At 39.7% G+C, this 21,117-nt stretch overlaps 1 protein-coding gene across 2 annotated transcripts in view; it reads right to left on the bottom strand.

Moving 5' to 3' along the window:
• LOC122551596 (ropporin-1-like) overlaps positions 1-21,117 on the bottom strand; it is a 55,066-nt gene that overhangs the window by 15,100 nt on the left and 18,849 nt on the right. For both annotated transcript variants that reach the window (XM_043693738.1, XM_043693739.1), the window contains exons 3-4: positions 14,474-14,597; positions 1,986-2,147 (exon numbers count right to left, since the gene is read on the bottom strand). In XM_043693738.1, coding sequence (XP_043549673.1) covers positions 1,986-2,147; positions 14,474-14,597 — 286 coding nt within the window. The remainder of the gene's footprint in view (positions 1-1,985; positions 2,148-14,473; positions 14,598-21,117) is intronic.

Here is a 21,117-nt window from a genome sequence, read left to right as displayed (position 1 = left end):
TGTGGGAGTGGTAGAGTCAGAATCTTTGGTGACCTTTAAGCGGCAATTGGATAGGTACATGGATGGGTGCTTAAGCTAGCACAAATGTTCGGCACAACATCGTGGGCCGAAGGGCCTGTTCTGTGCTGTATTGTTCTATGTTCTATGTTCTAAGAGAAGACCATTTCACTGTGCAGCACAGGTACCTCTGTTCTGTGTTATCATATTCTACCTCCATTTCTTCATTTTTTTTTTAATCTCCAGCTGCCATTCCTCCCCAAATGAAGTGCATTTTTCAATATCTCTCTCTATGTTATGTTATGCAGACCACTACCATGGCTGAGGTCTTTGCAGGAGAATATTTGAAGACAATAAAAGCACATCTCCAGAAACCTATTGACTCTTCAAAAGTTGTTCTGCTGTGCAAGTGTTAATGGTTGTTTGTCTAGTACTCCTGTCAAGCAATGAATGGCCATTTCTTCAAGGAATTTTTCATATCCTCGGATCCTTCCATGCATCTTGGGGATTGGAGTGAAGATTTGAGTTAGATTACATGGCAGAAGGTGAAAGGACCATTATAGCTGTGAGCAAAGCAAGCACATACATCATGAAGGATCCTGTATTATTCACAAGCCCCCACTTGGACATTGAGTGTGTTCACACTCTGCTTTAGGATGAATTTCACTCAGTGCTCTGGTAGTTAAATGAATGTAATAAGTTATGCTCTGCATCAGAGGAATCCAGCAATGGAGGTAAAACCCAATACCCAGTGTCCATTGAGAACAGGGCCTGTTGATAAATGGATGTGCTGTCAGCTCTATTGAAAAGGACATCAATGACCAACAAGATGTAGTAATTTGCTATCCTATGTGAGGTACCATCAAGGTTCACAGCTTATCCTCGAATGAAGGTAAAAGAGAAGTTCACAGCCACATTGAATTTAATGGACAGTAGTAAGTTCTGACATCCAGTTGCTGCCTAGTGTGAGGTTGGTGACATGAAAATATTTACCTTTGAACATTTTCCTGGAGTGCACAAGTCTTCTGAGAAATTGTGTCTCCATCAATCCCATGTGGCTGCTTCCTCAGTAGTAGATCCTGTTTTATTAGGTGGGCTTCAGTTGTCTTCCTGCCCTTCTTTCCTCTCTCATGGTCATTTGATGCCTGATGTTTTGCCCTTATTGTGAAGGGTGTTGTCCCTTTTCACCATGGGTTCCAAAATCTGATGGTTGACTCCTCACTGGAAGCTGAAGCCATAATTCTGAATAGGTGACTGCCTGAATATCTTTGACAACTTTGTCCCTTGCCGCACTGTCCATGATGCCAGGGGATGGGGAATGGTACCAATGTTTTACAATGCTCTGGTGCTGAGTTTTTGCTCTCCCTGTCACCTTTAGATGGTCACTTTCTGATGGTACAGTACGTCTGTCAGTACTTTAAAAATTGAAATGTCGGTCCCTGTATGTCCTAAACATATTTTGCAACATGTTCAATTGGCCTAAAATGAGAGGAGAGTTGGGCATCTGTCCTGCAGTGGTGATCATTGTCAGCACCAGGATTGACTCCCTGAAACTGAAATACCCATTGGTGCCAACATTTTTGAGACCACTTCCAAACCCCATTCCTGACGTCTGGGACCCTGAAAGTTTAGCCCAGGAATTAGGTCACAGATCAGAAATTATCTCACTGAAGGGAAGAACAGATATCTGGGTATAAAACACTTCTTACAATTCTTATATTCCAATGTATTTAAATGTCTCATACATATAATCTAGAATCTGATTAACCTTTTTGAAGACTACTTCTATCTCCAATTTTAATATTAAATATTTCATTTGATAAGATCTCTTGTTTTCCCCAAATATAACTTCTTGACATCTTGGGTGGATTTACTGCATTCCAGTTATATAAACTGATATATCTCTTATTTAACTTAGTGAATAGTTGCCAATCATCTAGGATGTAGCAGCATATTGTTAAACTAAATTATAAAATAGGAATACTTACAGGATCAAGAATGCTGCAACCCAACGCAAAAAATTTCATCCATTCAATCTCCACGCCAAAGCCACCCACAGTCATTATACGTCTTAGAATGTCTGGTGGCAGACCAAGATCATTCCATTTTTGTTCAATTTCTTTTGATTGGACAATTAATCTTCCATTTACCTTTAGACAATAGATGATAATTATATTAATTTTAAAGGTGATGTACCAGAAAGGTTAATGGTAATTATATGAAATAAGATATATGAATGAAGTTTGAATAAATCACAAATTGAATTACAACGGAAGGGGAATACAATAATTTTTTGATCAAAACGTGTAAATCACAACAAACAGTATTGTTTTATGAGGTATTATTACTGTTGTAATTTACACAATCTGTCAGCCCAATTGCACCCTACAATGTCCCACTTTTGCACCTGTTCCCACCTATTGCATCCAGCAGTTGAACTCCTATGAAGACTTTGTGCAGCAACTTTGCACGCTAAATTAGCTGACAAGTTGATTTCAAAATGAGCAACCTGCAGTTGAGTTCATGAAAAGTAGAAGGCTTTTTAGTTATGCACATCCTACACCATTTTTCTGAATCCCAATTGCAACTCTGAAGAAGAAGTGCATGCAGCATATTTATCATATGCCAGTGGCGTTTCTTCATGTGCTTTATTTTATTCATCCACAGGAAGTGTGTCGCTGTTTGTACCATCCCTAATTGCGCTCAGAAGTTGGTGCTGAGCTACCTTCTTGAATTGCTACAGTCCATGATGAGAAGGTGTTGTAAGGGAGAGAGTTCCAGGATTTTGTTCCAGCAACAGTGGCTCAGTGGTTAGCACTGCTGCCTCATAGTGCCAGGGTCCCAGGTTCGATTCTAGCCTTGGGCGACTGTCTGTGTGGCGTTTGCACATTCTCCCCATGTCTGTGTGGGTTTCCTCCAGGTACTCCGGTTTCCTCCCACATTCCAAAGATGTGCAGGTCAGGTGAATTGGCTACACTAAATTGTCCATAGTTGTTAGGTGCATTAATCAGAGGGGGTGAGGGGGGTTACTCTTCGGAGGGTCGGTGTGGACTTGTTGGGCCGAAGGGCCTGTTTCCACACTGTAGGGAATCTAATCTCAACAGTGAAGGAATGGTGATATATTCCAATATGTAGCTTGCATGGAAATTTGCAGGTGGTAGTGTTCTCAGAATTCTGTTGCTCCTATTCTTCTGGGTGTTAGAAGTGGTAGGTGCTGGCAAAGGAACTTCAGTGAGTTGTTGTGCAACTTGGAGGTGGTACACTCTGCTACTGGTGTGCTTCAGTGGCATGGGAATGAACGTTGAAGGTGTTAGGTGGATGTCATTCAACCCGGCTGTTTTGTCCTGGATGATGTTAAGCTTCTGGAGTATTCCTGGAGGTGTACTCATCTAGGCAAGTTGAAAATATTCCATCACACTCCTGACTTGTGCATAGGCATTGAGGAGTCAAGGGGTGAGTAACAATTCACAGGATTTGGCCTCTGACCTACTCTTATAGACAGAGTTTACATGGCTGGTCCACTTCAGTTTCCAGTTGAGTGTAACCCCAAGAATGTTGGTAGTGAGGGATTCAGTACTGATGATACCATTGAGTGTCAAGGGGCAGTTGTTGGATCCTCTCTTGTTGGAGATGGTCATTGCCTGCAACTAATCTGGCATGAATGTTATTTGTCAGCCCAAGTCTGGATATTGTCCAGGTCTTGCTGTATTTGGACTTGAGTCAAAAAGTGTGGTGCTGGAACAGCACAGCTGGTCAGAATGCTGCCTGACCAGCTGTGCTTTTCCAGCATCATACTTTTCAACTCTGACTCTCCAGCATCTGCAGTCCTCACTTTCTCCTAGTTGCATTTGGACTTGGACTACTTCAGTATCTGAGGATTTGCAAATGGGTACTCTTCTGCAATCAGCAAACATTTCTACCTCCCACTTTATGATTGGGGAATTGACATTGATGAAGATGCTGAAGACAGTTGGGCTTAGGACACTGCCCTAAAGAACTCCTCAGAGATGTCCTAGAGCTGAGATAACTGACCTCCAACAACCACAGTCACCTATGTGCTAGGTATGACTCCAACCATAGAGAGTTTTCCCCTAATTCCCATTGACTTCAGTTTTGTTAAGGCTCTTTTATGGAACAGCTGATGAAATTCTACCTTGATTTCAAGAGCGATCATCCTCACTTCCCCTTGAATCCATGATTGTTCTAAAACAGTAATCAGGTCAGGAATTGACTGGGCCTGGTGGAACCTAAATTGAGCATCAAATTGTTGTTTGTAGGTGCTGCTTGATAGTACTATTGACCACACCCTTTAGATCTTGCTGATAAATGAGTGGAAGCGAATAGAGCAATAATATGCCAATTTGGATTTATCCTTTTTTTGATCAGGCATACATGGGCAAGTTTCCACATTGTTAGGTATAGCTTGTCTAGGGGCATGTCGAGTTCTGGAGCATAATTATTTAGTATTATTATCAGAATGTTATCAGGGTCCATGGCTTTTGCAGTATTCAGTGCCTTCATGTCCCTTGATAATCACAGGGAGTGAATTAGTTTGAATGAAGGTTAATATCTGTGATGCTGGGGACTTCAGGGTGATCCCAGGATGGATTGTCCTTGTCATTTCTCATTGAAGATTCTTGCAAATACTTCAACCTCATCTTCTGTATTTCTGTGTTATGTTCCCTCATTGAGGAAGATGATATGTGTGGCCTGCTTTTTCAGTGAGTTGTTTAATTGTCTCAACAATTGTCAGCTGGATAAAGACAGGACACCAGAGCTTAGATCTGATCATTTATTTATGGGATTGTCTAGTCCCGTATGTTGCTTGCTTCTCTGCTGTTTTGTTCCCAACTAGTCCTCTGTTGTAGCTTCACTGTATTGACACCTTATTTTCAAGTAAAGTTAGTATGCCCTCCTATACTCTTCATGGTTGTAAGGCCAGCTGTTCTAAAGGTTATTATTGAAAGCATCTCCAAACATGTAAGTGTTTACACCTTGTACATGATTTATCTGGAGTAAAATTAGCAAGAATACTTCTTGGATTCCATAACAATCCTTTTGCATTATACTGCTTCTTCATTTAGATCTACATCACACTAATGACATGGAAAACTGAGCAGCTGGAGCAGGTGCATACAGTTTTCCAGCTGAATGAAAATAAAGCCCAAATCTGAAAACAGTTCATACCATCTGTCATTCACACTGAGTTTGCACCGTGACACCATTGCTAATGCCACACCCATTATGTGTCCAAACCAAATGACTTCTTATATGTTCAGTATGTTGGTTCAAGGACCAATGGGAGTGTTTCTCATCAAAATTCAAAGTACATGGTATAGTGCTGAATAACAGCTCTGTATCTGCTCCAATTAAAGCAATACTGATTAGATTGGTTATTGTGTTTCAATGAAGGAGACTTGTATTCCTTTGAAAGTTTCTTTACCAGTATGTCAACAGTTTTTTTTTCAAAAGAACTTCTGTTATTATTTATGATATCTCATTGTACAAACCAGTATATTTTCTTTCTATTGAATTGTTAAGATATTTTTTCACTTACCAAGAATTCATATTAAAACATCAGTCACAAATTAGTGCTCAGTCTTTCATTTTTGATTGCATCAGATAGTTTTGCTAAACTGAAATTTTAATTTGGCTGTTAAGGTTAACTTATAAAATTATTTAAGTTTCATCATTTTGTATTTCTTCTGGTATGAAACACGACACAAAGCAAAACAACTGTTAATTGGTAAACTAGCACTAAGATTTTGCCACTTTTTCTCCCTCTTGCTCATTTTCAGTACTATCGGGTCAGATTTAGTGTCATGTAAATAATGCTAAGTGCAGAAGAAAGAATATTTATTTGGTGTTTTAAGGTTTGCCAGTTGTTCAGAAATGTGCATAATTTTGTCTTAACTCAGGGATGCAACAACAATGGATGCATTCATTAAATCTTGAGATAGCTGATAAAATTTGGCTAGATCCAAATTATTTAACTGTTTTATTCTGTTATGATCCTTGGTTAGACTGCCAAATTTATGTTTCAGCAGGCTTGGAACATGTAGCATTTTTTTTGCTGAAAGTAGATAAAGTTTGAAATCTAGGTACTTACTAAGAAAATAGAGGCACGAAATTCCAGTTTTGGACAAATAGGATAAACTTTACTGTACAAAATTAGAATAGTAAAACAAAATGCAATGATTCAAAACAATTTACAGTCCACCATCCAGAATTAACACATTTGTAAATATGGCTGACACACAAATGGTTTTCGAACATCCACAGAGCATATCCTAGAGTGGATACAATCAAGACAGATCCCATTGATATTTCAGCAATCTCTCAGATATTAGTTACACTGTGTTACCCATATTTCTTAATGCATACTTTTGTGCTTATCTTCGCAAGAAAATGTGGATCATGCAGACATTCAGAAGGAGGAATGTGAATTATTGGTTGAGCAAAGAAATATTAAGGGGTTTAGCATCTTTGAAAGGAAATGATCATCAGGCACAGATGAAATGTATCCCAGAGATATTAAGAGAAGCAAGAAGGAAATATTGAAGGTTCAGTCCAATCTCCTATGACTGAACATAAATATTCAAATATAAGAAGTGAACAGAAAAGGACCATTCAGCCCCGTAAGCCAGCTGCACCATTCAATAAAATCATGACTGATCTGTGCGAGTTTAGAATTCCTCAATCCTATATACCCGATAACCCTTGATTTCCCTGTCTATCAAAAATCTATCCATCTCTGTCTTCACCTCCACTGCCTTCTAAGGCAAAGAGTTCCAAAGTTGCACTATGTTCTGAGAGAAGAAAAATCCCCCACTTCTGTCCTGAAAATGCAACACTAAACTTTAAAACAGTGCCTCCTGATTCTGGACTGACTGCAAGAGGAAATATTCTATCCATGTTCTCTTTGTCAAGACTATTCTAATTTCACACATTTCAGTCAAGTCAGAATTGACTCTTCTAAACTCCAGTGGAAACCAGCTCAGCCAGTCCATCCTATCCTCATAAGACAACCTGCTTATTTCAGATATCAATCAGAGTAAACATCTTCAGAACAACTTTCAATGCATTTCCATCATTCCTTTACATGAGAACAAACTGCACACAGTATTCAAGATGTGGTTCTTCCAATGCCCTATATAACTGAAACATACTTATTTTTATGTTCAATTCCTCTCATAATAAAGAATGGCATCTCACTAGCCTTCTTGATTACGTGCTGTCAGTGTAGACTAATGTTTTGTGACTCATGCATCAAACATCTAAATCTCTCATCACTTCAGAATTCTGCAGTCATTCTCCATTTAAGTTGTACTCTACTCTTATTCTTCCTGCTAAAGTGATCAACTTCACATTTCCACATTATATTCTATCTGCTGTTTTTTCCCCACTCATACAATCTGTCTATATCCATCTGCAATGTCCTTATGACTTATTCACAATATACTTTCCTACTTACCTTGATGTCATCTGAATATTTAGCTACCATGCCTTCTCTGTCCTTATCTTAGTTATTGATGTAAATTGCCTACGGGGCTCCACTCATCACATCCTTTGAATCAGTAAAAGGCCCTTCTATGTATACTCTCTGTTTTCTGCCAACCAGTCAGTCTTCTCACTATGCTAATGTAATGCCTCCATACCATGAACTTTTATTTTGCACAGTATCATTTGATGTGACACCTTGTCAAATGTATTCTGAAAATTCAAGTTTGGTATGTCTATACAATCCCCTTTAACCACAGTGTATGGTACTCCTTCAAGAAACTTGAATAAATTGGTTAAACATGATTTCCTTTCAACAAAATCAGTGCTGACTCTTCCAAATTACCTTATTGTTTAAAAATGTGTGTAGCAACAATGACTTTATGATTTATCTAACAACTTTTCCACAATAAATGTTCAGCCAGCTGGTCTATAGTTTTCTGTTTTCTGCCTTGCTCCCTTCTTGAATCAAAGAGTTATATTTGGTGTTTTCCAGACGGACAGAATTTTTCCTGAATCAGAGAATTTTGGAAAATGAATACCAATGTTCATTGGCAACCTCTTTTAAGATGGTAGGGTGAAGTTCATCTGGATCCAGAGACTTGTCAGCCTATAGTTTCATCAGTTTGTCCGGTACCACATCATACATGATTGTAATTTCACTAAGTTCCTCTCTTGCTTTCACCTCTTGATTTACCACTATTACAGGAATGGTATCTTTATATTCTGTACAGTGAAGGCAGAAGCAAAATATTTGTTCATTTCATCTGCCATTTCCTCATTATCTAAAATTAATTCTTCATTCCTTTCTCACAATGACCAGCATTCATTTTACTTAGTTTTTTTAAAAAATATCATTAGACACACTTACATTCTGTTTTTTACATGTTTAGTTACCTTCCTCTTCTACTTGTTCTCCCTTCTGTTAATGTTTTCATTATTGTCTGTCTTTCTTCTTATTCTAAGTGATTATCTGTCCTGCCACTCTTCTTTGTGCAGTTATATGCTTTGTTCTTAAGTCTCACGCTTTTCATAACATCTTTAGTTAACCACTGATAGTGCATTCTTCCTGTACAATTTTTTTTATAGCTGGAATATTCCTCTTCTGAGTATTCTGAAATATCCCCTTATCTGTCGCTGTCTCTCGATTGTTCCAACCCCTAACCTATTCTGCCAATTCACTTAAGCTAGCTCAGCATTCAAATCCATATAATTGACCTTATTTAGGTTTAAAATTCTAGTCTCAGACCCAATCTTCACCCTAACAAACTGAATGTAAAATTCCAAACATATTGTGTCACTCTACACAGGGATACCTTTACTCTGAAGTCATTAATTACGCCTTTCATATTTCACCATACCAAGTCTAATATAACCTCCTGTCAGTTCCTAGGCATCTCTCTGAAAACCATTCTGTGAATTCCTCATTCCAGACTACTACTGCAAATCAGATTGTTCTAGTTTATATGCTGATGAAAGTTATCCATGATTACTGCCATCATATTACTCATGATTATTGCTACCTCTTTGTCATATGTGTCTAATATTACTACGTTAATACTTTATGCCACATTGTGGTTACTATTAGAGGGCCTGTAGATCACTTCCGCCAGTGATTTATTTTCCTAAATATCCCTCATCTCCACCAAAACTAATTCTACATCCTAATCTCCTGAATAAAGGTTATCTGTAACTATTGCACAAATGTCATTCCTTGATTAATAGTTCTATGTCTCTGCCTTGAATGTCATTACCCCACAATATTCAGGACCCAATCATTGTCATCAAGAAGACATGCTTCCATAATGGCTACTAGGTTATACTTATTTACTTCAATGTGTGCTATCAATTTGTTTACTTTGTTTTGCATGCTGTGCTCATTCAGATATCCAGCCTTTAGTTTTGTCTTTGTGTTCTCTTCAAAACATGTAATCCTAATTTATTCATTTGTTTCTAGTTTTTTTTTCTGTCTGTGTCCTTCCTGCCATTTTTGGATTCTTACTTCCTTCACATATTATTATTTCCTCACCTTACTCTTAGGTATATGATAAATTTCAACATTTGATCCCTTTCCCCTTTATTTAATTTTAAACCCTCTCTACTTCCCTATGTAGATTGCAAGAATACTAATCCCAACATCGATCAAGTTTAGACAGTTGAAATGGTACCACCTCATATTTGTCCGATACTGGTGCCAGTGTTCCACATACCAAAACCAACTTCTTCGAAAACAGTCCCTGAATCATGTATTCACCTCTGTAATTTGCAGTAATTTAATCCAAAATTTGCACATGGCTCAGGTAATTATCCAGAGGTTATAAACTGAAAGGTTCTGCCTTTCATTTAATCCTGGAAGTCTCTAACATTGTATCATTATTTAGGAAGAGAAAAAAGTTGAATGAGTAGTTGAATGAGGTGCGCAGCACGGTGGCACAGTGGTTAGCACTGCTGCCTCACAGCGCCAGAGACCCGGGTTCAATTCCCGCCTCAGGCGACTGACTGTGTGGAGTTTGCACATTCTCCCCTTGTCTGCGTGGGTTTACTCCCACAGTCCAAAGATGTGCAGGGTCAGGTGAATTGGCCATGCTAAATTGTCCCTAGTGTTAGATAAGGGGTAAATGTAGTGGTATGGGTGGGTTGCGCTTCGGCGGGTCGGTGTGGACTTGTTGGGCCGAAGGGCCTGTTTCCACACTGTAAAGTAATCTAATCTAATCTAGTTGTCAGTCTACCTTATTGATAGACAAAATATTGGAAAATGTATGATGTACAGTATTAATCTTAATTTAGAAAAGTACAGATCAATTGGTGCAGGCAGCATGGATTTGTCAAGGGAAGGTATTATCTGACTCTCAAATTTAGGAGGTAACAGGGAAGGCTATTTGGAGCGATGCATTTGATATCAGGTATTTAGGGGATTTTGGCAAGACTTTTGACAAAGTCCCATGTGGCAAATTGATCAGGAAAGTAAATGTTCCCAAGATCCAAAGGAAAGTAACAAATTAACTCAGTGCAATGAAGCAAAATGTAATGGTTGCCAGATGATTTTGAGACTGAGTCTGCTACCTCTGAGGTTCTTCACTGTTCACTACTAGATCCTTTGCTTTTCCTGGTATAAATCAATGATTTGGACTTAAATATCAAATTCATAATTACAAAGTTTTCATACAATAAAAAATTGGCTGTCTAGCCGATAGTGAAGAAGGCGGTTGACTACTGCAAGAAAATAACAATAGAGCTGTCAGGTGTCAAATGGAACTTAATCTGGACAAGTGAGGTATGCATTTGGGAGTGGGATATAAGCCAGGGGCACACACAATAAAGAGTATGGCAAAGGTGATCAAATAAGTTGTTAAACTTGAGAAGATACTGAAAAGATTTGCAAGGATGTTTGAATTATGGGGAGAGGCTGAATAGTCTGGGACTTTTTACCTTGAAGCATCGAAGGCTGAGGGGTGACCTTTTGGAGGGTTATAAAATCATGAAGGGCATGGATACGGTTAATAGTCAAGGTCGTTTTCCGAGGGTGGGGCATCCAAAACTAGAGAGCAAGATTTAAGATGAGAGGGGAAAGATTTAAAAAGGACCTGAAGGGCAACATTTTCATGCAGAAGGTGGCATGTGTATGGAATGAGCTGCGAGAGGAAGTGGTAGAGTTGGATACAATTCCAACATTTAAAGGCATCTGGATGGGTATATGAATAGGAAAGGTTTAAAGAGATATGAGGCAAATGCTGGCGATTAGGATGAGGTCAACTTCAGATGTCTGGTCTGCACAGATGAGTTTGGACCAAAGGGTCTGTTTCTGTGCTGTATGACTCTAAGAATACAGAATACATTCCTTCATTAATCAAGGCACATATTCCAGCTATCCCAATTTAGCTCACATAGCATGTTTCTAAGAAACATTGTACAAAATGAAAATGCACGGACAGAAATTACTTTGCCACAAAATATTTTTAATATTCTTGCCCTGGAGGGAATGTTTCCCACAACCTTTACTCTGCTCATTGCAACCTTAGCACAGATATAGCAAGCAGTACCTCAAAGAAACCTAAATGGCACCTGAACTAACAATACACAATGGAATCTGCCAGTAATCTTTCTTATAGTAATGGAAATACTCAATCAGGACAAGGAGTAGTTCTGCCAGCACCACTGTCACATGGTTTGTGTTAGATCCAGAAGGCTAACATATGACTGCTGCAGAGTTTGCAAAGGAATCAGGTGGGGGATGCCTGCCTGAGCATTAACAGTAAGTCCAAGAATGTGCACCAAGCCACTCTCAGTCATTGCCACCCACATCCACTTTGACCATGAAGATAACCTTCACCACAACATTGCTCTGTCCCATGGGATAATTTAGAGGCAAAAAGTTCCAAAGTTGCATGTTCTGGTGGTCAGCAGGAATCTGCAAATGGGCTGGAGCTTGGCAAATATGGAGTGACGGCCATATGACCCCGCCAGCTACTGAAGTAAGAGGTATCAGGATTGAGTACCAATCGCTGTGCTCTATACAGAGGTATTTTATAAAAACTCAGGCTGTTATGAATGCTGCAAGTGTTGACACTGAAAGTAAGTTCAGGTGAAGGTTAATTTCTGCTACAATAACTTAATGATCATGTTAAATCAAAACTCAAGGTCATGGTTGGCAAAGATGTTGTAGAAAGCTTTTTAAAATCATTCTAAAATGAGTATGCATTAATAGAATATGCTCCAAACTGTGGCTATCGATAAAGTAGCGGAAATATTATGTTAAAACTGTTATAAAATACTCATTAGGCCATTGCCAGAGTACTGTGTACAGTTCTGGTTATTGCAGGAAGGATGTGATCACTCATGAGAGCATTTATAGAGTGACTTACAAAGGTGTTGCCAGAAAGAAAAATGTCAGTAGAGTTGCATGGCTTGTTTTCTTTTGAATGAAGTGGCTGATGGGAGATTTATTTGCAATGTATAAAATTATAGGATGAATAGGAAGTTCTTATCCCTAACCAGGGAACATGGCTTTAAAGAACTAGAAAGAAGAAGGAGAAAAATGTTTTCATTTGTCAGCAGTAATGGTCTGAAATTCATTTGCCTAAAAGAGTTCAAGCGGAAGAAACCCTTTTAACATTTAACAATTTCTCGGACAGGGACATGACGTGCCATAACCGACAAAGCTACAGATCAAGGGCTTGAAAGTAAAACTTGGCTGAACACCTTTTTTGGTCAGCACAGGTAATGATTGCTGAATTACCTTCTTCTGTGCTCTAAATTTCTATGATACATTTAATGAAGGACCTTGTGGGATCTTGGGAAACATTGCAAATGTTGATGATCCCCAACTAAAAGGAATTGTGTATAAGAATTGAGAGTGGCATCATGGTGACTGTCAAATGCCTTTGGGAAGTAGTACAGTATTTCAGATCTGCTTTCAGCTTCATGGAGGTATTCAATTTCTCCATTGCTTAAATCCATTCAGTATATGCGGAGCTCCAGCAACATTGTCTTGAATGACATTTTCTCAATGTAGATTGTCTGTTGGGGCAGTGGATGAGTTTGGTCAGCTACTGGTCATGGTATCTCATTTGACAGACCTTCCCCTCTACTCCTCTTCCAGGTCATCTATCATAATCAGAAACAATAGGCTACAAAACAGATAAAGCATTGTACTGCTGTCCTAAATACCTTTCTACTTTTGTACTCTGGAAATTATCAGGAAACTAGCAAGTATAGATAGCAACAATATCACAAAATGAACTGCTAAGATAGATGAAAGGTATTTAAAAACACGTAGAGATAATTCACATCCTGTTGGAATGAAACCCCACATTGCACTATTTCTCTTGTGGTTGATAACCATAAATGATAACCATAAATCCTTCCATTATTAAGAGTCCTCTAGAAAATTAATTTTAAGACACAAATGCCTGCTGTGAAGTAGCTTATAATAATATTTCAAATCCAACAATTTCACAATCACAGTAAAATTCAAAAGAGCTCCTTGCCATGAAAACACTCAGGTATATATTGACTTCAGTGAAGTAAATGTTGAAGCAGTCAGGAAATCTGTGGAAGAGTGGAACTCATGCACATGTCTTTTTCCTTGTAAGTTTCTGGATGTTGTACAAATTGACAACATAGTATAATACAAATGTCCATTCTAGTGGTGTGATTTCCAAAACTCCCATTATCCTCTTGTGCCCATGCGACCTGTTAGCCACTGCAGTGCAGACACAAACAGTCCCCTGTGATTATCCATGTGGTTGATAAGGAAACAAGTTAACCAACAAACTACTCCTGTTCCTAGGAATTTCATATTGTAAACTCTGTGGACCCAGGCTTCTGAACCATAATATATGTAATGAACCAAAGGTAACCATTTGATGACTGAGCTGAAACTGCTGACTGGTAAGAGATTGGGGTTGCTTTCAGCCATCAGAAATACTGGTCGGGATGTGGTTCTCTCCTGTTTGCTCTTGCTTCACTACTTAAGAATAATGAGGTAAAACAGGTAATCCACCAGCTGTTTTTGAACTCTTAATTGTCACAGCAAGGATCTCTAGTCAAACATGCCTTTCACATATTCGCAAGTCTGTTAAGATATGTTTTACTTCAATATGTACATTATTTTTCCAATGCTGTGTTTCAATACTTGCTAAAAGAATGACTAAGTTAAGCTACCCAAAAATAGTGTAAATGACTAAAAAACGAGATGATTGCTTATCAGGTATTTAGTTGAGTGAAACCTTACAATATCTATTTCCACTGAAAATGTTAAAGTAGGTATTTCATACTCTAAATATGAAAACATTCAATGCAAGTGATTCAGAATAATTAATTACAATAAAAATAAAACTTTGTTGGAGATTTTAATATGTTCACAAAAAATAAATAGAAATGTGTTTTTCTTTGTTAAAAATGACTGCATATGTGTATGGTTTTAATTAATGAATTTGTTAATAAAAGTGAAAGCTTGCAGACTTTGCTTTCTTACTTGTGCATGCAAGGCCCGTAATAAACCAGGTGTAAGTGTTGGTTTGCAGGGGGGTAGAGATGATGATCGTTCTTCTCTTGATTTTCCTGGACGGTATCCTCCAATTGCAAGATTTTGAAAATAACTACAGAAAGAAGACATATATAGAACAATACACTCCACAAAAGAAATCATGATGCATTTTTAAAAAAAAATAACTTAGTAGGTGAAAAACTAAAGCGATTTTCTATTTAAACTGAAGTAAATTCATCTTTTCAGTTAAAATTATTAGAAATGTATAGCCCTTTAATATAGCACTGCCATTCAGTAAGATCATGGTGGATTTTCTGTCCCAAGCTCTTTTATACCCCTTTCATAGAGTCATAGAGAGATGTACAGCATGGAAACAGACCCTTCGGTCCAACCCGTCCATGCCGATCAGATATCCCAATCCAATCTAGTCCCAACTGCCAACACCCGGCCCATATCCCTCCAAACCCTTCCTATTCATATACCCATCCAAATGTCTCTTAAATGTTGCAATTGTACCAGCCTCCACCACTTTCTCTGGCAGCTCATTCCATACCCGTACCACCCTCTGTGTGAAAACGTTGCATCGTAGGTCTCTTTTATTTCTTTCCCCTCTCACCCTAAATCTATGGCCTCTAGTTCTGGACTCCCCCACCCCAGGGAAAAGACTTTGTATATTTACCCTATTCATGCGCCTCATAATTTTGTAAACCTCTATAAGGTCACCCCTCAGCCTCCGATGCTCCAGGGAAAACAGACCCAGCCTGTTCAGTCTCTCCCTATAGCTCAAGTCCTCCAACCCTGACAACATTCTTGTAAATCATTTCTGAACCCTCTCAAATTTCACAATGTCATTCTGATAGGAAGGAGACCAGAATTGCAAGCAATATTCCAACAGTGGCCTACAAAATATCCTGTACAGCTGCAACATGACCTCCCAACTCCTGTACTCAATACTCTGACCAATAAAAGAAAGCATACCAAACGTCTTCTTCACTATCCTAGCTACCTGTGACTCCACTTTCAAGGAGCTATGAACCTGCACTCCAAGGTCTCTTTGTTCAGCAACACTCCCTAAGACCTTACCATTAAGTGTATAAGTCCTGCTAAGATTTGCTTTCCCAAAATGCAGCACCTTGCATTTATCTGAATTAAACTCCATCTGCCACTTCTCAGCCCATTGGCCCATCTGATCAAGATCCTGTTGTAGTCTGAGGTAACCCTCTTTGCTGTCCACTACACCTCCAATTTTGGTGTTATCTGCAAACTTACTAACTGTATCTCTTATGCTCGCATCAAAATCATTTATGTAAATGACAAAACGTAGAGGACCCAGCACTGATCCTTGTGGCACTCCACTGGTCACAGACGTCCAGTCTGAAAAACAACCCTCCAACACCATCCTCTGTCTTCTACCTTTGAGCCAGTTCTGTATCCAAATGGCTAGTTCTCCCTGTATTCCATGAGATCTAACCTTGTTAATCAGTCTCCCATGGGGAACCTTGTCGAACGCCTTACTGAAGTCCATATAGATCACATCTACCACTCTGCCCTCATCAATCCTCTTTGTTACTTCTTCAAAAGGTTCAATCAAGTTTGTGAGACATAATTTCCCATGCATCAAGCCATGTTGACTATCCCTAATCAGTCCTTGCCTTTCCAAATACATGTACACCCTGTCCCTCAGGATTCCTTCCAACAACTTGCCCATCACTGACGTCAGCTCACTGGTCTATAGTTCCCTGGCTTGTCCTTACCACCCTTCTTAAACAGTGGCACCATGTTTGCCAACCTCCAGTCTTCTGGCACCTCACCTGTGACTATCGATGATACAAATATCTCAGCAAGAGGCCCAGCAATCACTTCTCTAGCTTCCCACAAAGTTCTAGGGTACACCTGATCAGGTCCTGGGGATTTATCCACATTAAGTGTTTCAAGACATCCAGCACATCCTCCTCTGGACATTTTGCAAGATAGCACCGTCTATTTCTCTACAGTCAAATCTTCCGTATCCTTTTCCACAGTAAATACTGATGCAAAATACTCATTTAGTATCTCCCCCTTTTTCTGCAGCTCCAGGCAAAGGCCGCCTTGCTGATCTTTGAGGGGCCCTATTCTCTCCCTAGTTACCCTTTTGTCCTTAATGTATTTGTAAGGTATTAAGGTATCCTCCTTAATTCTATTTGCCAAAGCTATCTCATGTCCCCATTTTGCCCTCCTGATTTCCCTCTTAAGTATACTCCTACTTCCTTTCTACTCTCCTAAGGATTTACTCAATCTATCCTGTCTATACCTTACATATGCTTCCTTCGTTTTCTTAACCAAACCCTCAATTTCTTTCGTCATCCAGCATTCCCTATACTTACCAGCCTTTCCTTTCACCCTGACAGGAATATACTTTCTCTTGATTCTTGTTATCTAATTTCTGAAGGTTTCCCATTTTCCAGCCGTCCCTTTACCAGCAAACACCTGCCCCTATCAGCTTTAGAAAGTTCTTGCCTAATACAGTCAAAATTGGCCTCTCTCCAATTTAGAACTTCAAGTTTTAGATCTGGCCTATCCTTTTCCACTATTTTAGAATTATGGTCGCTGGCCCCAAAGTGCTCCCCCACTGACACCTCAGTCATCTGCCCTGCCTTTTTCCCAAGAGTAGGTCAAGTTTTACACCTTCTCTCGTAGGTACATCCACATCCTGATCCTGAATCAGAAAATTGTCTTGTACGCACTTAACAAATTCCTCTCTATCTAAACCATTAACAATATGGCAGTCCCAGTCTATGTTTGGAAAGTTAAAATCCCCTACCATAACCACCCTATTATTCTTACAGATAGCTGAGATCTCCTTACAAGTTTGTTTCTCAATTTCCCTCTGACGATAAGTGGGTCGATAATACAGTCCCAATAAGGTAATCATCCCTTACTTATTTCTCAGTTCCACCCAAACAACTTCCCTGGATGGATTTCCAGGAATATCCTCCCTCAGCACAGCTGTAATGTTATCCCTTATCAAAAATGCCACTCCCCTTCTCTCTTGCCTCCCTTTCTATCCTGGAACAAAAAGCTGCCAGCCCTGCCCATCCCTGAGCCATGTTTCTGTAATTGCAATGATATGCCAATTCCATGTTCCTAACCATGCCCTGAGTTAATCTGCCTTCCCTGTTAGGCCCTGAAATAAATGCAGTTTAATTTATCAGTCCTACCTTGTTCTCTGCTTTGTTCCTGCTTGCCCTGAATGTTTGACTCACTTCTGTTCTCAACTGTACCAGTCTCAGATTGATCTCTTTCCTTACTATCTCCCTGGACGCACCCCCCTCCCCCCCCCCACCTTACTAGTTTAAATCCTCCTGAGCAGCTCTAGCAAATTTCCCTGCCAGTGTATTAATCCCCTTCCAATTTAGGTGTAAACCGTCCTTCTTGTACAGGTCACTTCTACCCCAAAAGAGATTCCAATGATCCAAAAATGTGAATCCTTCTCCCATACACCAGCTCCTCAGCCATGCATTCATCTGCTCTATCCTCCTATTCCTGCCCTCACTAGTTCGTAGCACCGGGAGTAATCTAGATATTACTACTCTTGAGGACCTCCTTTTTAAATTTCTGCCTAACTCTCTGTAATCTCCCTTCAGAATCTCAACCTTTTCCCTTCCAATGTCGTTGGTTCCAAGGTGGACAATGACCTCTTGCTGGCCCTTCTCCCCCATGAGAACATTCTGCGCCCTCTCTGAGACATCCTTGATCCTGGCACCAGGAAAGCAACGCACCATTCTGCTTTTTCGCTGCTGGCCACAGAAACGTCTGTCTGTACCTCTGACTACAGAATCCCCTAACACAGTTGATCTCTTGGAAGACGATGTACCCCTTGTTGCATTAGAGCCAGTCTCAATACCTGGCTGTTCCTGCTACATTCCCCTGAGTATCCATCACCCCCTACATTTTCCAAAACAGCATACCTGTTTGAAATGGGTACATCCACAAAAGGCTCCTGCCCTAGGTGTCTACCTCTCACCTTTCCTGGAGTTAACCCATCTATGTGACTGTATCTGAGACTTTCCCCCCTTCCTATAACTGCCATCCATCACATACTGTTGCGGTTGCAAATTCCTCATCGCTTCTATCTGTCTTTCCAACTGATCCATTTGATCTGATAAGATTCGCATCCAACAGAATTTATGGCAGATATAATCCACAGTAACTCTTAAACTCTCTTTAAACTCCCACATCTGACAAGAAGTACATATCACCCTATTAAAGGCCATTTTTGCTCCTTCACACTCTACAGACCCAGAAAATAACACCGTCTTATTCCTCTACAAACACTGACCCAGGTTACATTAACAGTTATGGCTTATATTTTAAGTTTAATCAAGAGACATATCTCCAAAAACATATAATCAAGAAAGAATTCACTCTACTCACTACTGCAGCCTTTCTGTTGGACACACTTAAAATAATGATTAACTTATCTGATTCTGTGCTGTGAACTTCGCCCACACAGGTTCCTCCAAGATTAGTTGTGAATTTCACTGTTTGTTAATTTTCCCAGACGCACTTCAATGTCCAGCAATACATGAATTCAAAACAGCAAAGGCAGTAACTGTGTAGGTTCACTGCTGCGTCAGTTTCTTTCTTTCTCTCTCTCTCCTGCACTGACCTCACCATGTTTATTGCCCTAAGGTTCAAACATCTTTCTTAGTTTTAATTTTACTTATCACACGAGCATCTATACCTTTCTGAGGTACAGGATACAATATCTCATAAGTCCCTTGAGTAAAAGAAATATTTCCTTACATCAACTAAAATGGCTAAAACCTTATCCTGAGACCATGCAGCCATGCAATTTGCGTCAGCACTGTGTGCTATTTTGCTTTCAAAGAGTGCACTGGTGGTGTACATATACATTGGTGTGAATCATTCTGGATCCATTTTGATGAGGACATTACTGCACCCAGGTGATCCTGCCACAGTAACTCCACAAAGCAGGTAGAATATAGACTAATATTATTAGCTCATAATACAGATTTAGTACTGGCACTGTGAGTTTAGAATTCTATGCTTCATCTAAAGTTATCTCTTACAAATTCACAAACATATGTCTTCATTTTTCTAACTCGTTCAGGGGAAGTGGTGATTGTACCAACATTTATTGTCTATCACTAATTGCCCTTGAGAAGGTGGCAGAAGAGCTGATGCCTTGCACTGCTGCAATCCATTCAGTTAGGTAGATCTACAATGCTATTAGGTAGGGGGTTCCTGGATATTGACCTAGTGACAGAGAAGACTGGCAATATATTTCCTGGTCAAGATAGTGAGTGGTTTGGTGGGAAACTTGAACATGATTGTACTGCCATGTATCTGCTCCCTAAAGAACATGGTTAAAAATCACTCAACACCAGGTTATACTCCAACAGGTTTATTTAGAAGTACAAGCTATCGGAGCGCTGCTCCTTGTCAGGTAGCCAATGCAGTAGGATCATAGGACACAGAATTGAGAACAGAAGATAAACATGATGTCTGTGTCGATATGTACTTCCAAATAAACCTGTTGGACTATAACCTGGTGTTGTGTGACTTTTAACTTTATCCACCCCAGTCCAAAACTGGCACCTCCACATTATGGTGACCATCGACACCACAAACAGCCGGCTCAAAGTGGAGAGGATCTCCAAGAAGATCATGTATAACGACACATGTTCATTTTTAGCTATAAATCGTGTTTATTTTTAGCTATAAATTCTGTGTCCTATGATCCTACTCCACTAGCTACCCAATGAAGGAGCCGAGCTCTGAAAGCTTTTACTTCCAAATAAACCAATATAAACTGGTGTTGTGAGATTTTTAACTTTGTCCACCCCAGTCCAATACTGGCATCTCCATATTAAGGAACATAGGCAAATTTCTACGTACATCTCGTAGATAGTGCACACTGCTGTCCTGTACAATGGTGGTGGAGGGAATGGATGTTAAGAATATGATGCCAATCAAGTGGGCTGCTTTGTCCAAGATGGTATCAAACTTCTTGAGTGTTGTTGGAGCTGCACTCATCTAGGCAATTGTGGAGTATTCCATCATAACCTTGACTTGTGCTTTGTAGATGGTGGACAGGCTTTGGGAAGTCAGGAAGTGAGTTACTTGCTGCAATATTTCTAGCCTCCAATTTTATCTAGTAGCCACTGAATTTATTTGGCTAGTCCAATTCAGTTTCTGGTCAATGGTAATTCCTGGGACGTTGATAGTGCAATATTCAGTGATAGTAATGCCACTTAATGTCAAGGGGCAGTGGTTAGATTGTATCTTATTGGAGGTAGCCATTGTCTGGAATTTGTGTGGCATGAATATTACTTGCAACTTTTCAGTCCAAACCTGGACATTATCCAAGTCTTGCTCCAATTGGACATGGACTACTTCTGTGTCTGAGGAATCGTGAATCGGCTGAACATTTTGCAATTATTTGTGAGCATCCCTCCTTCTGACCTCATGATAGAGTAAAGGACCCTATGATGAGGAGAAAGTGAGGAGATGAAGGGGTTCGGGGAAGGGTCGGGTGGTTGTGTTGGACAGGGTTGGAGGGCAGGTGGGGGGATGGTGTTGGATGGGGTTGGGGGTGCAGGTGGAGGACAGTGTTGGATGGGGTTCGG

Source organism: Chiloscyllium plagiosum, chromosome 7, assembly GCF_004010195.1.
Source record: "Chiloscyllium plagiosum isolate BGI_BamShark_2017 chromosome 7, ASM401019v2, whole genome shotgun sequence".
NCBI classification, from domain to species: Eukaryota; Metazoa; Chordata; class Chondrichthyes; order Orectolobiformes; family Hemiscylliidae; genus Chiloscyllium; species Chiloscyllium plagiosum.
The sequence above is the reverse complement of the archived record's forward strand: the minus strand, read 5'-3'. Positions and strand labels throughout refer to the sequence as shown.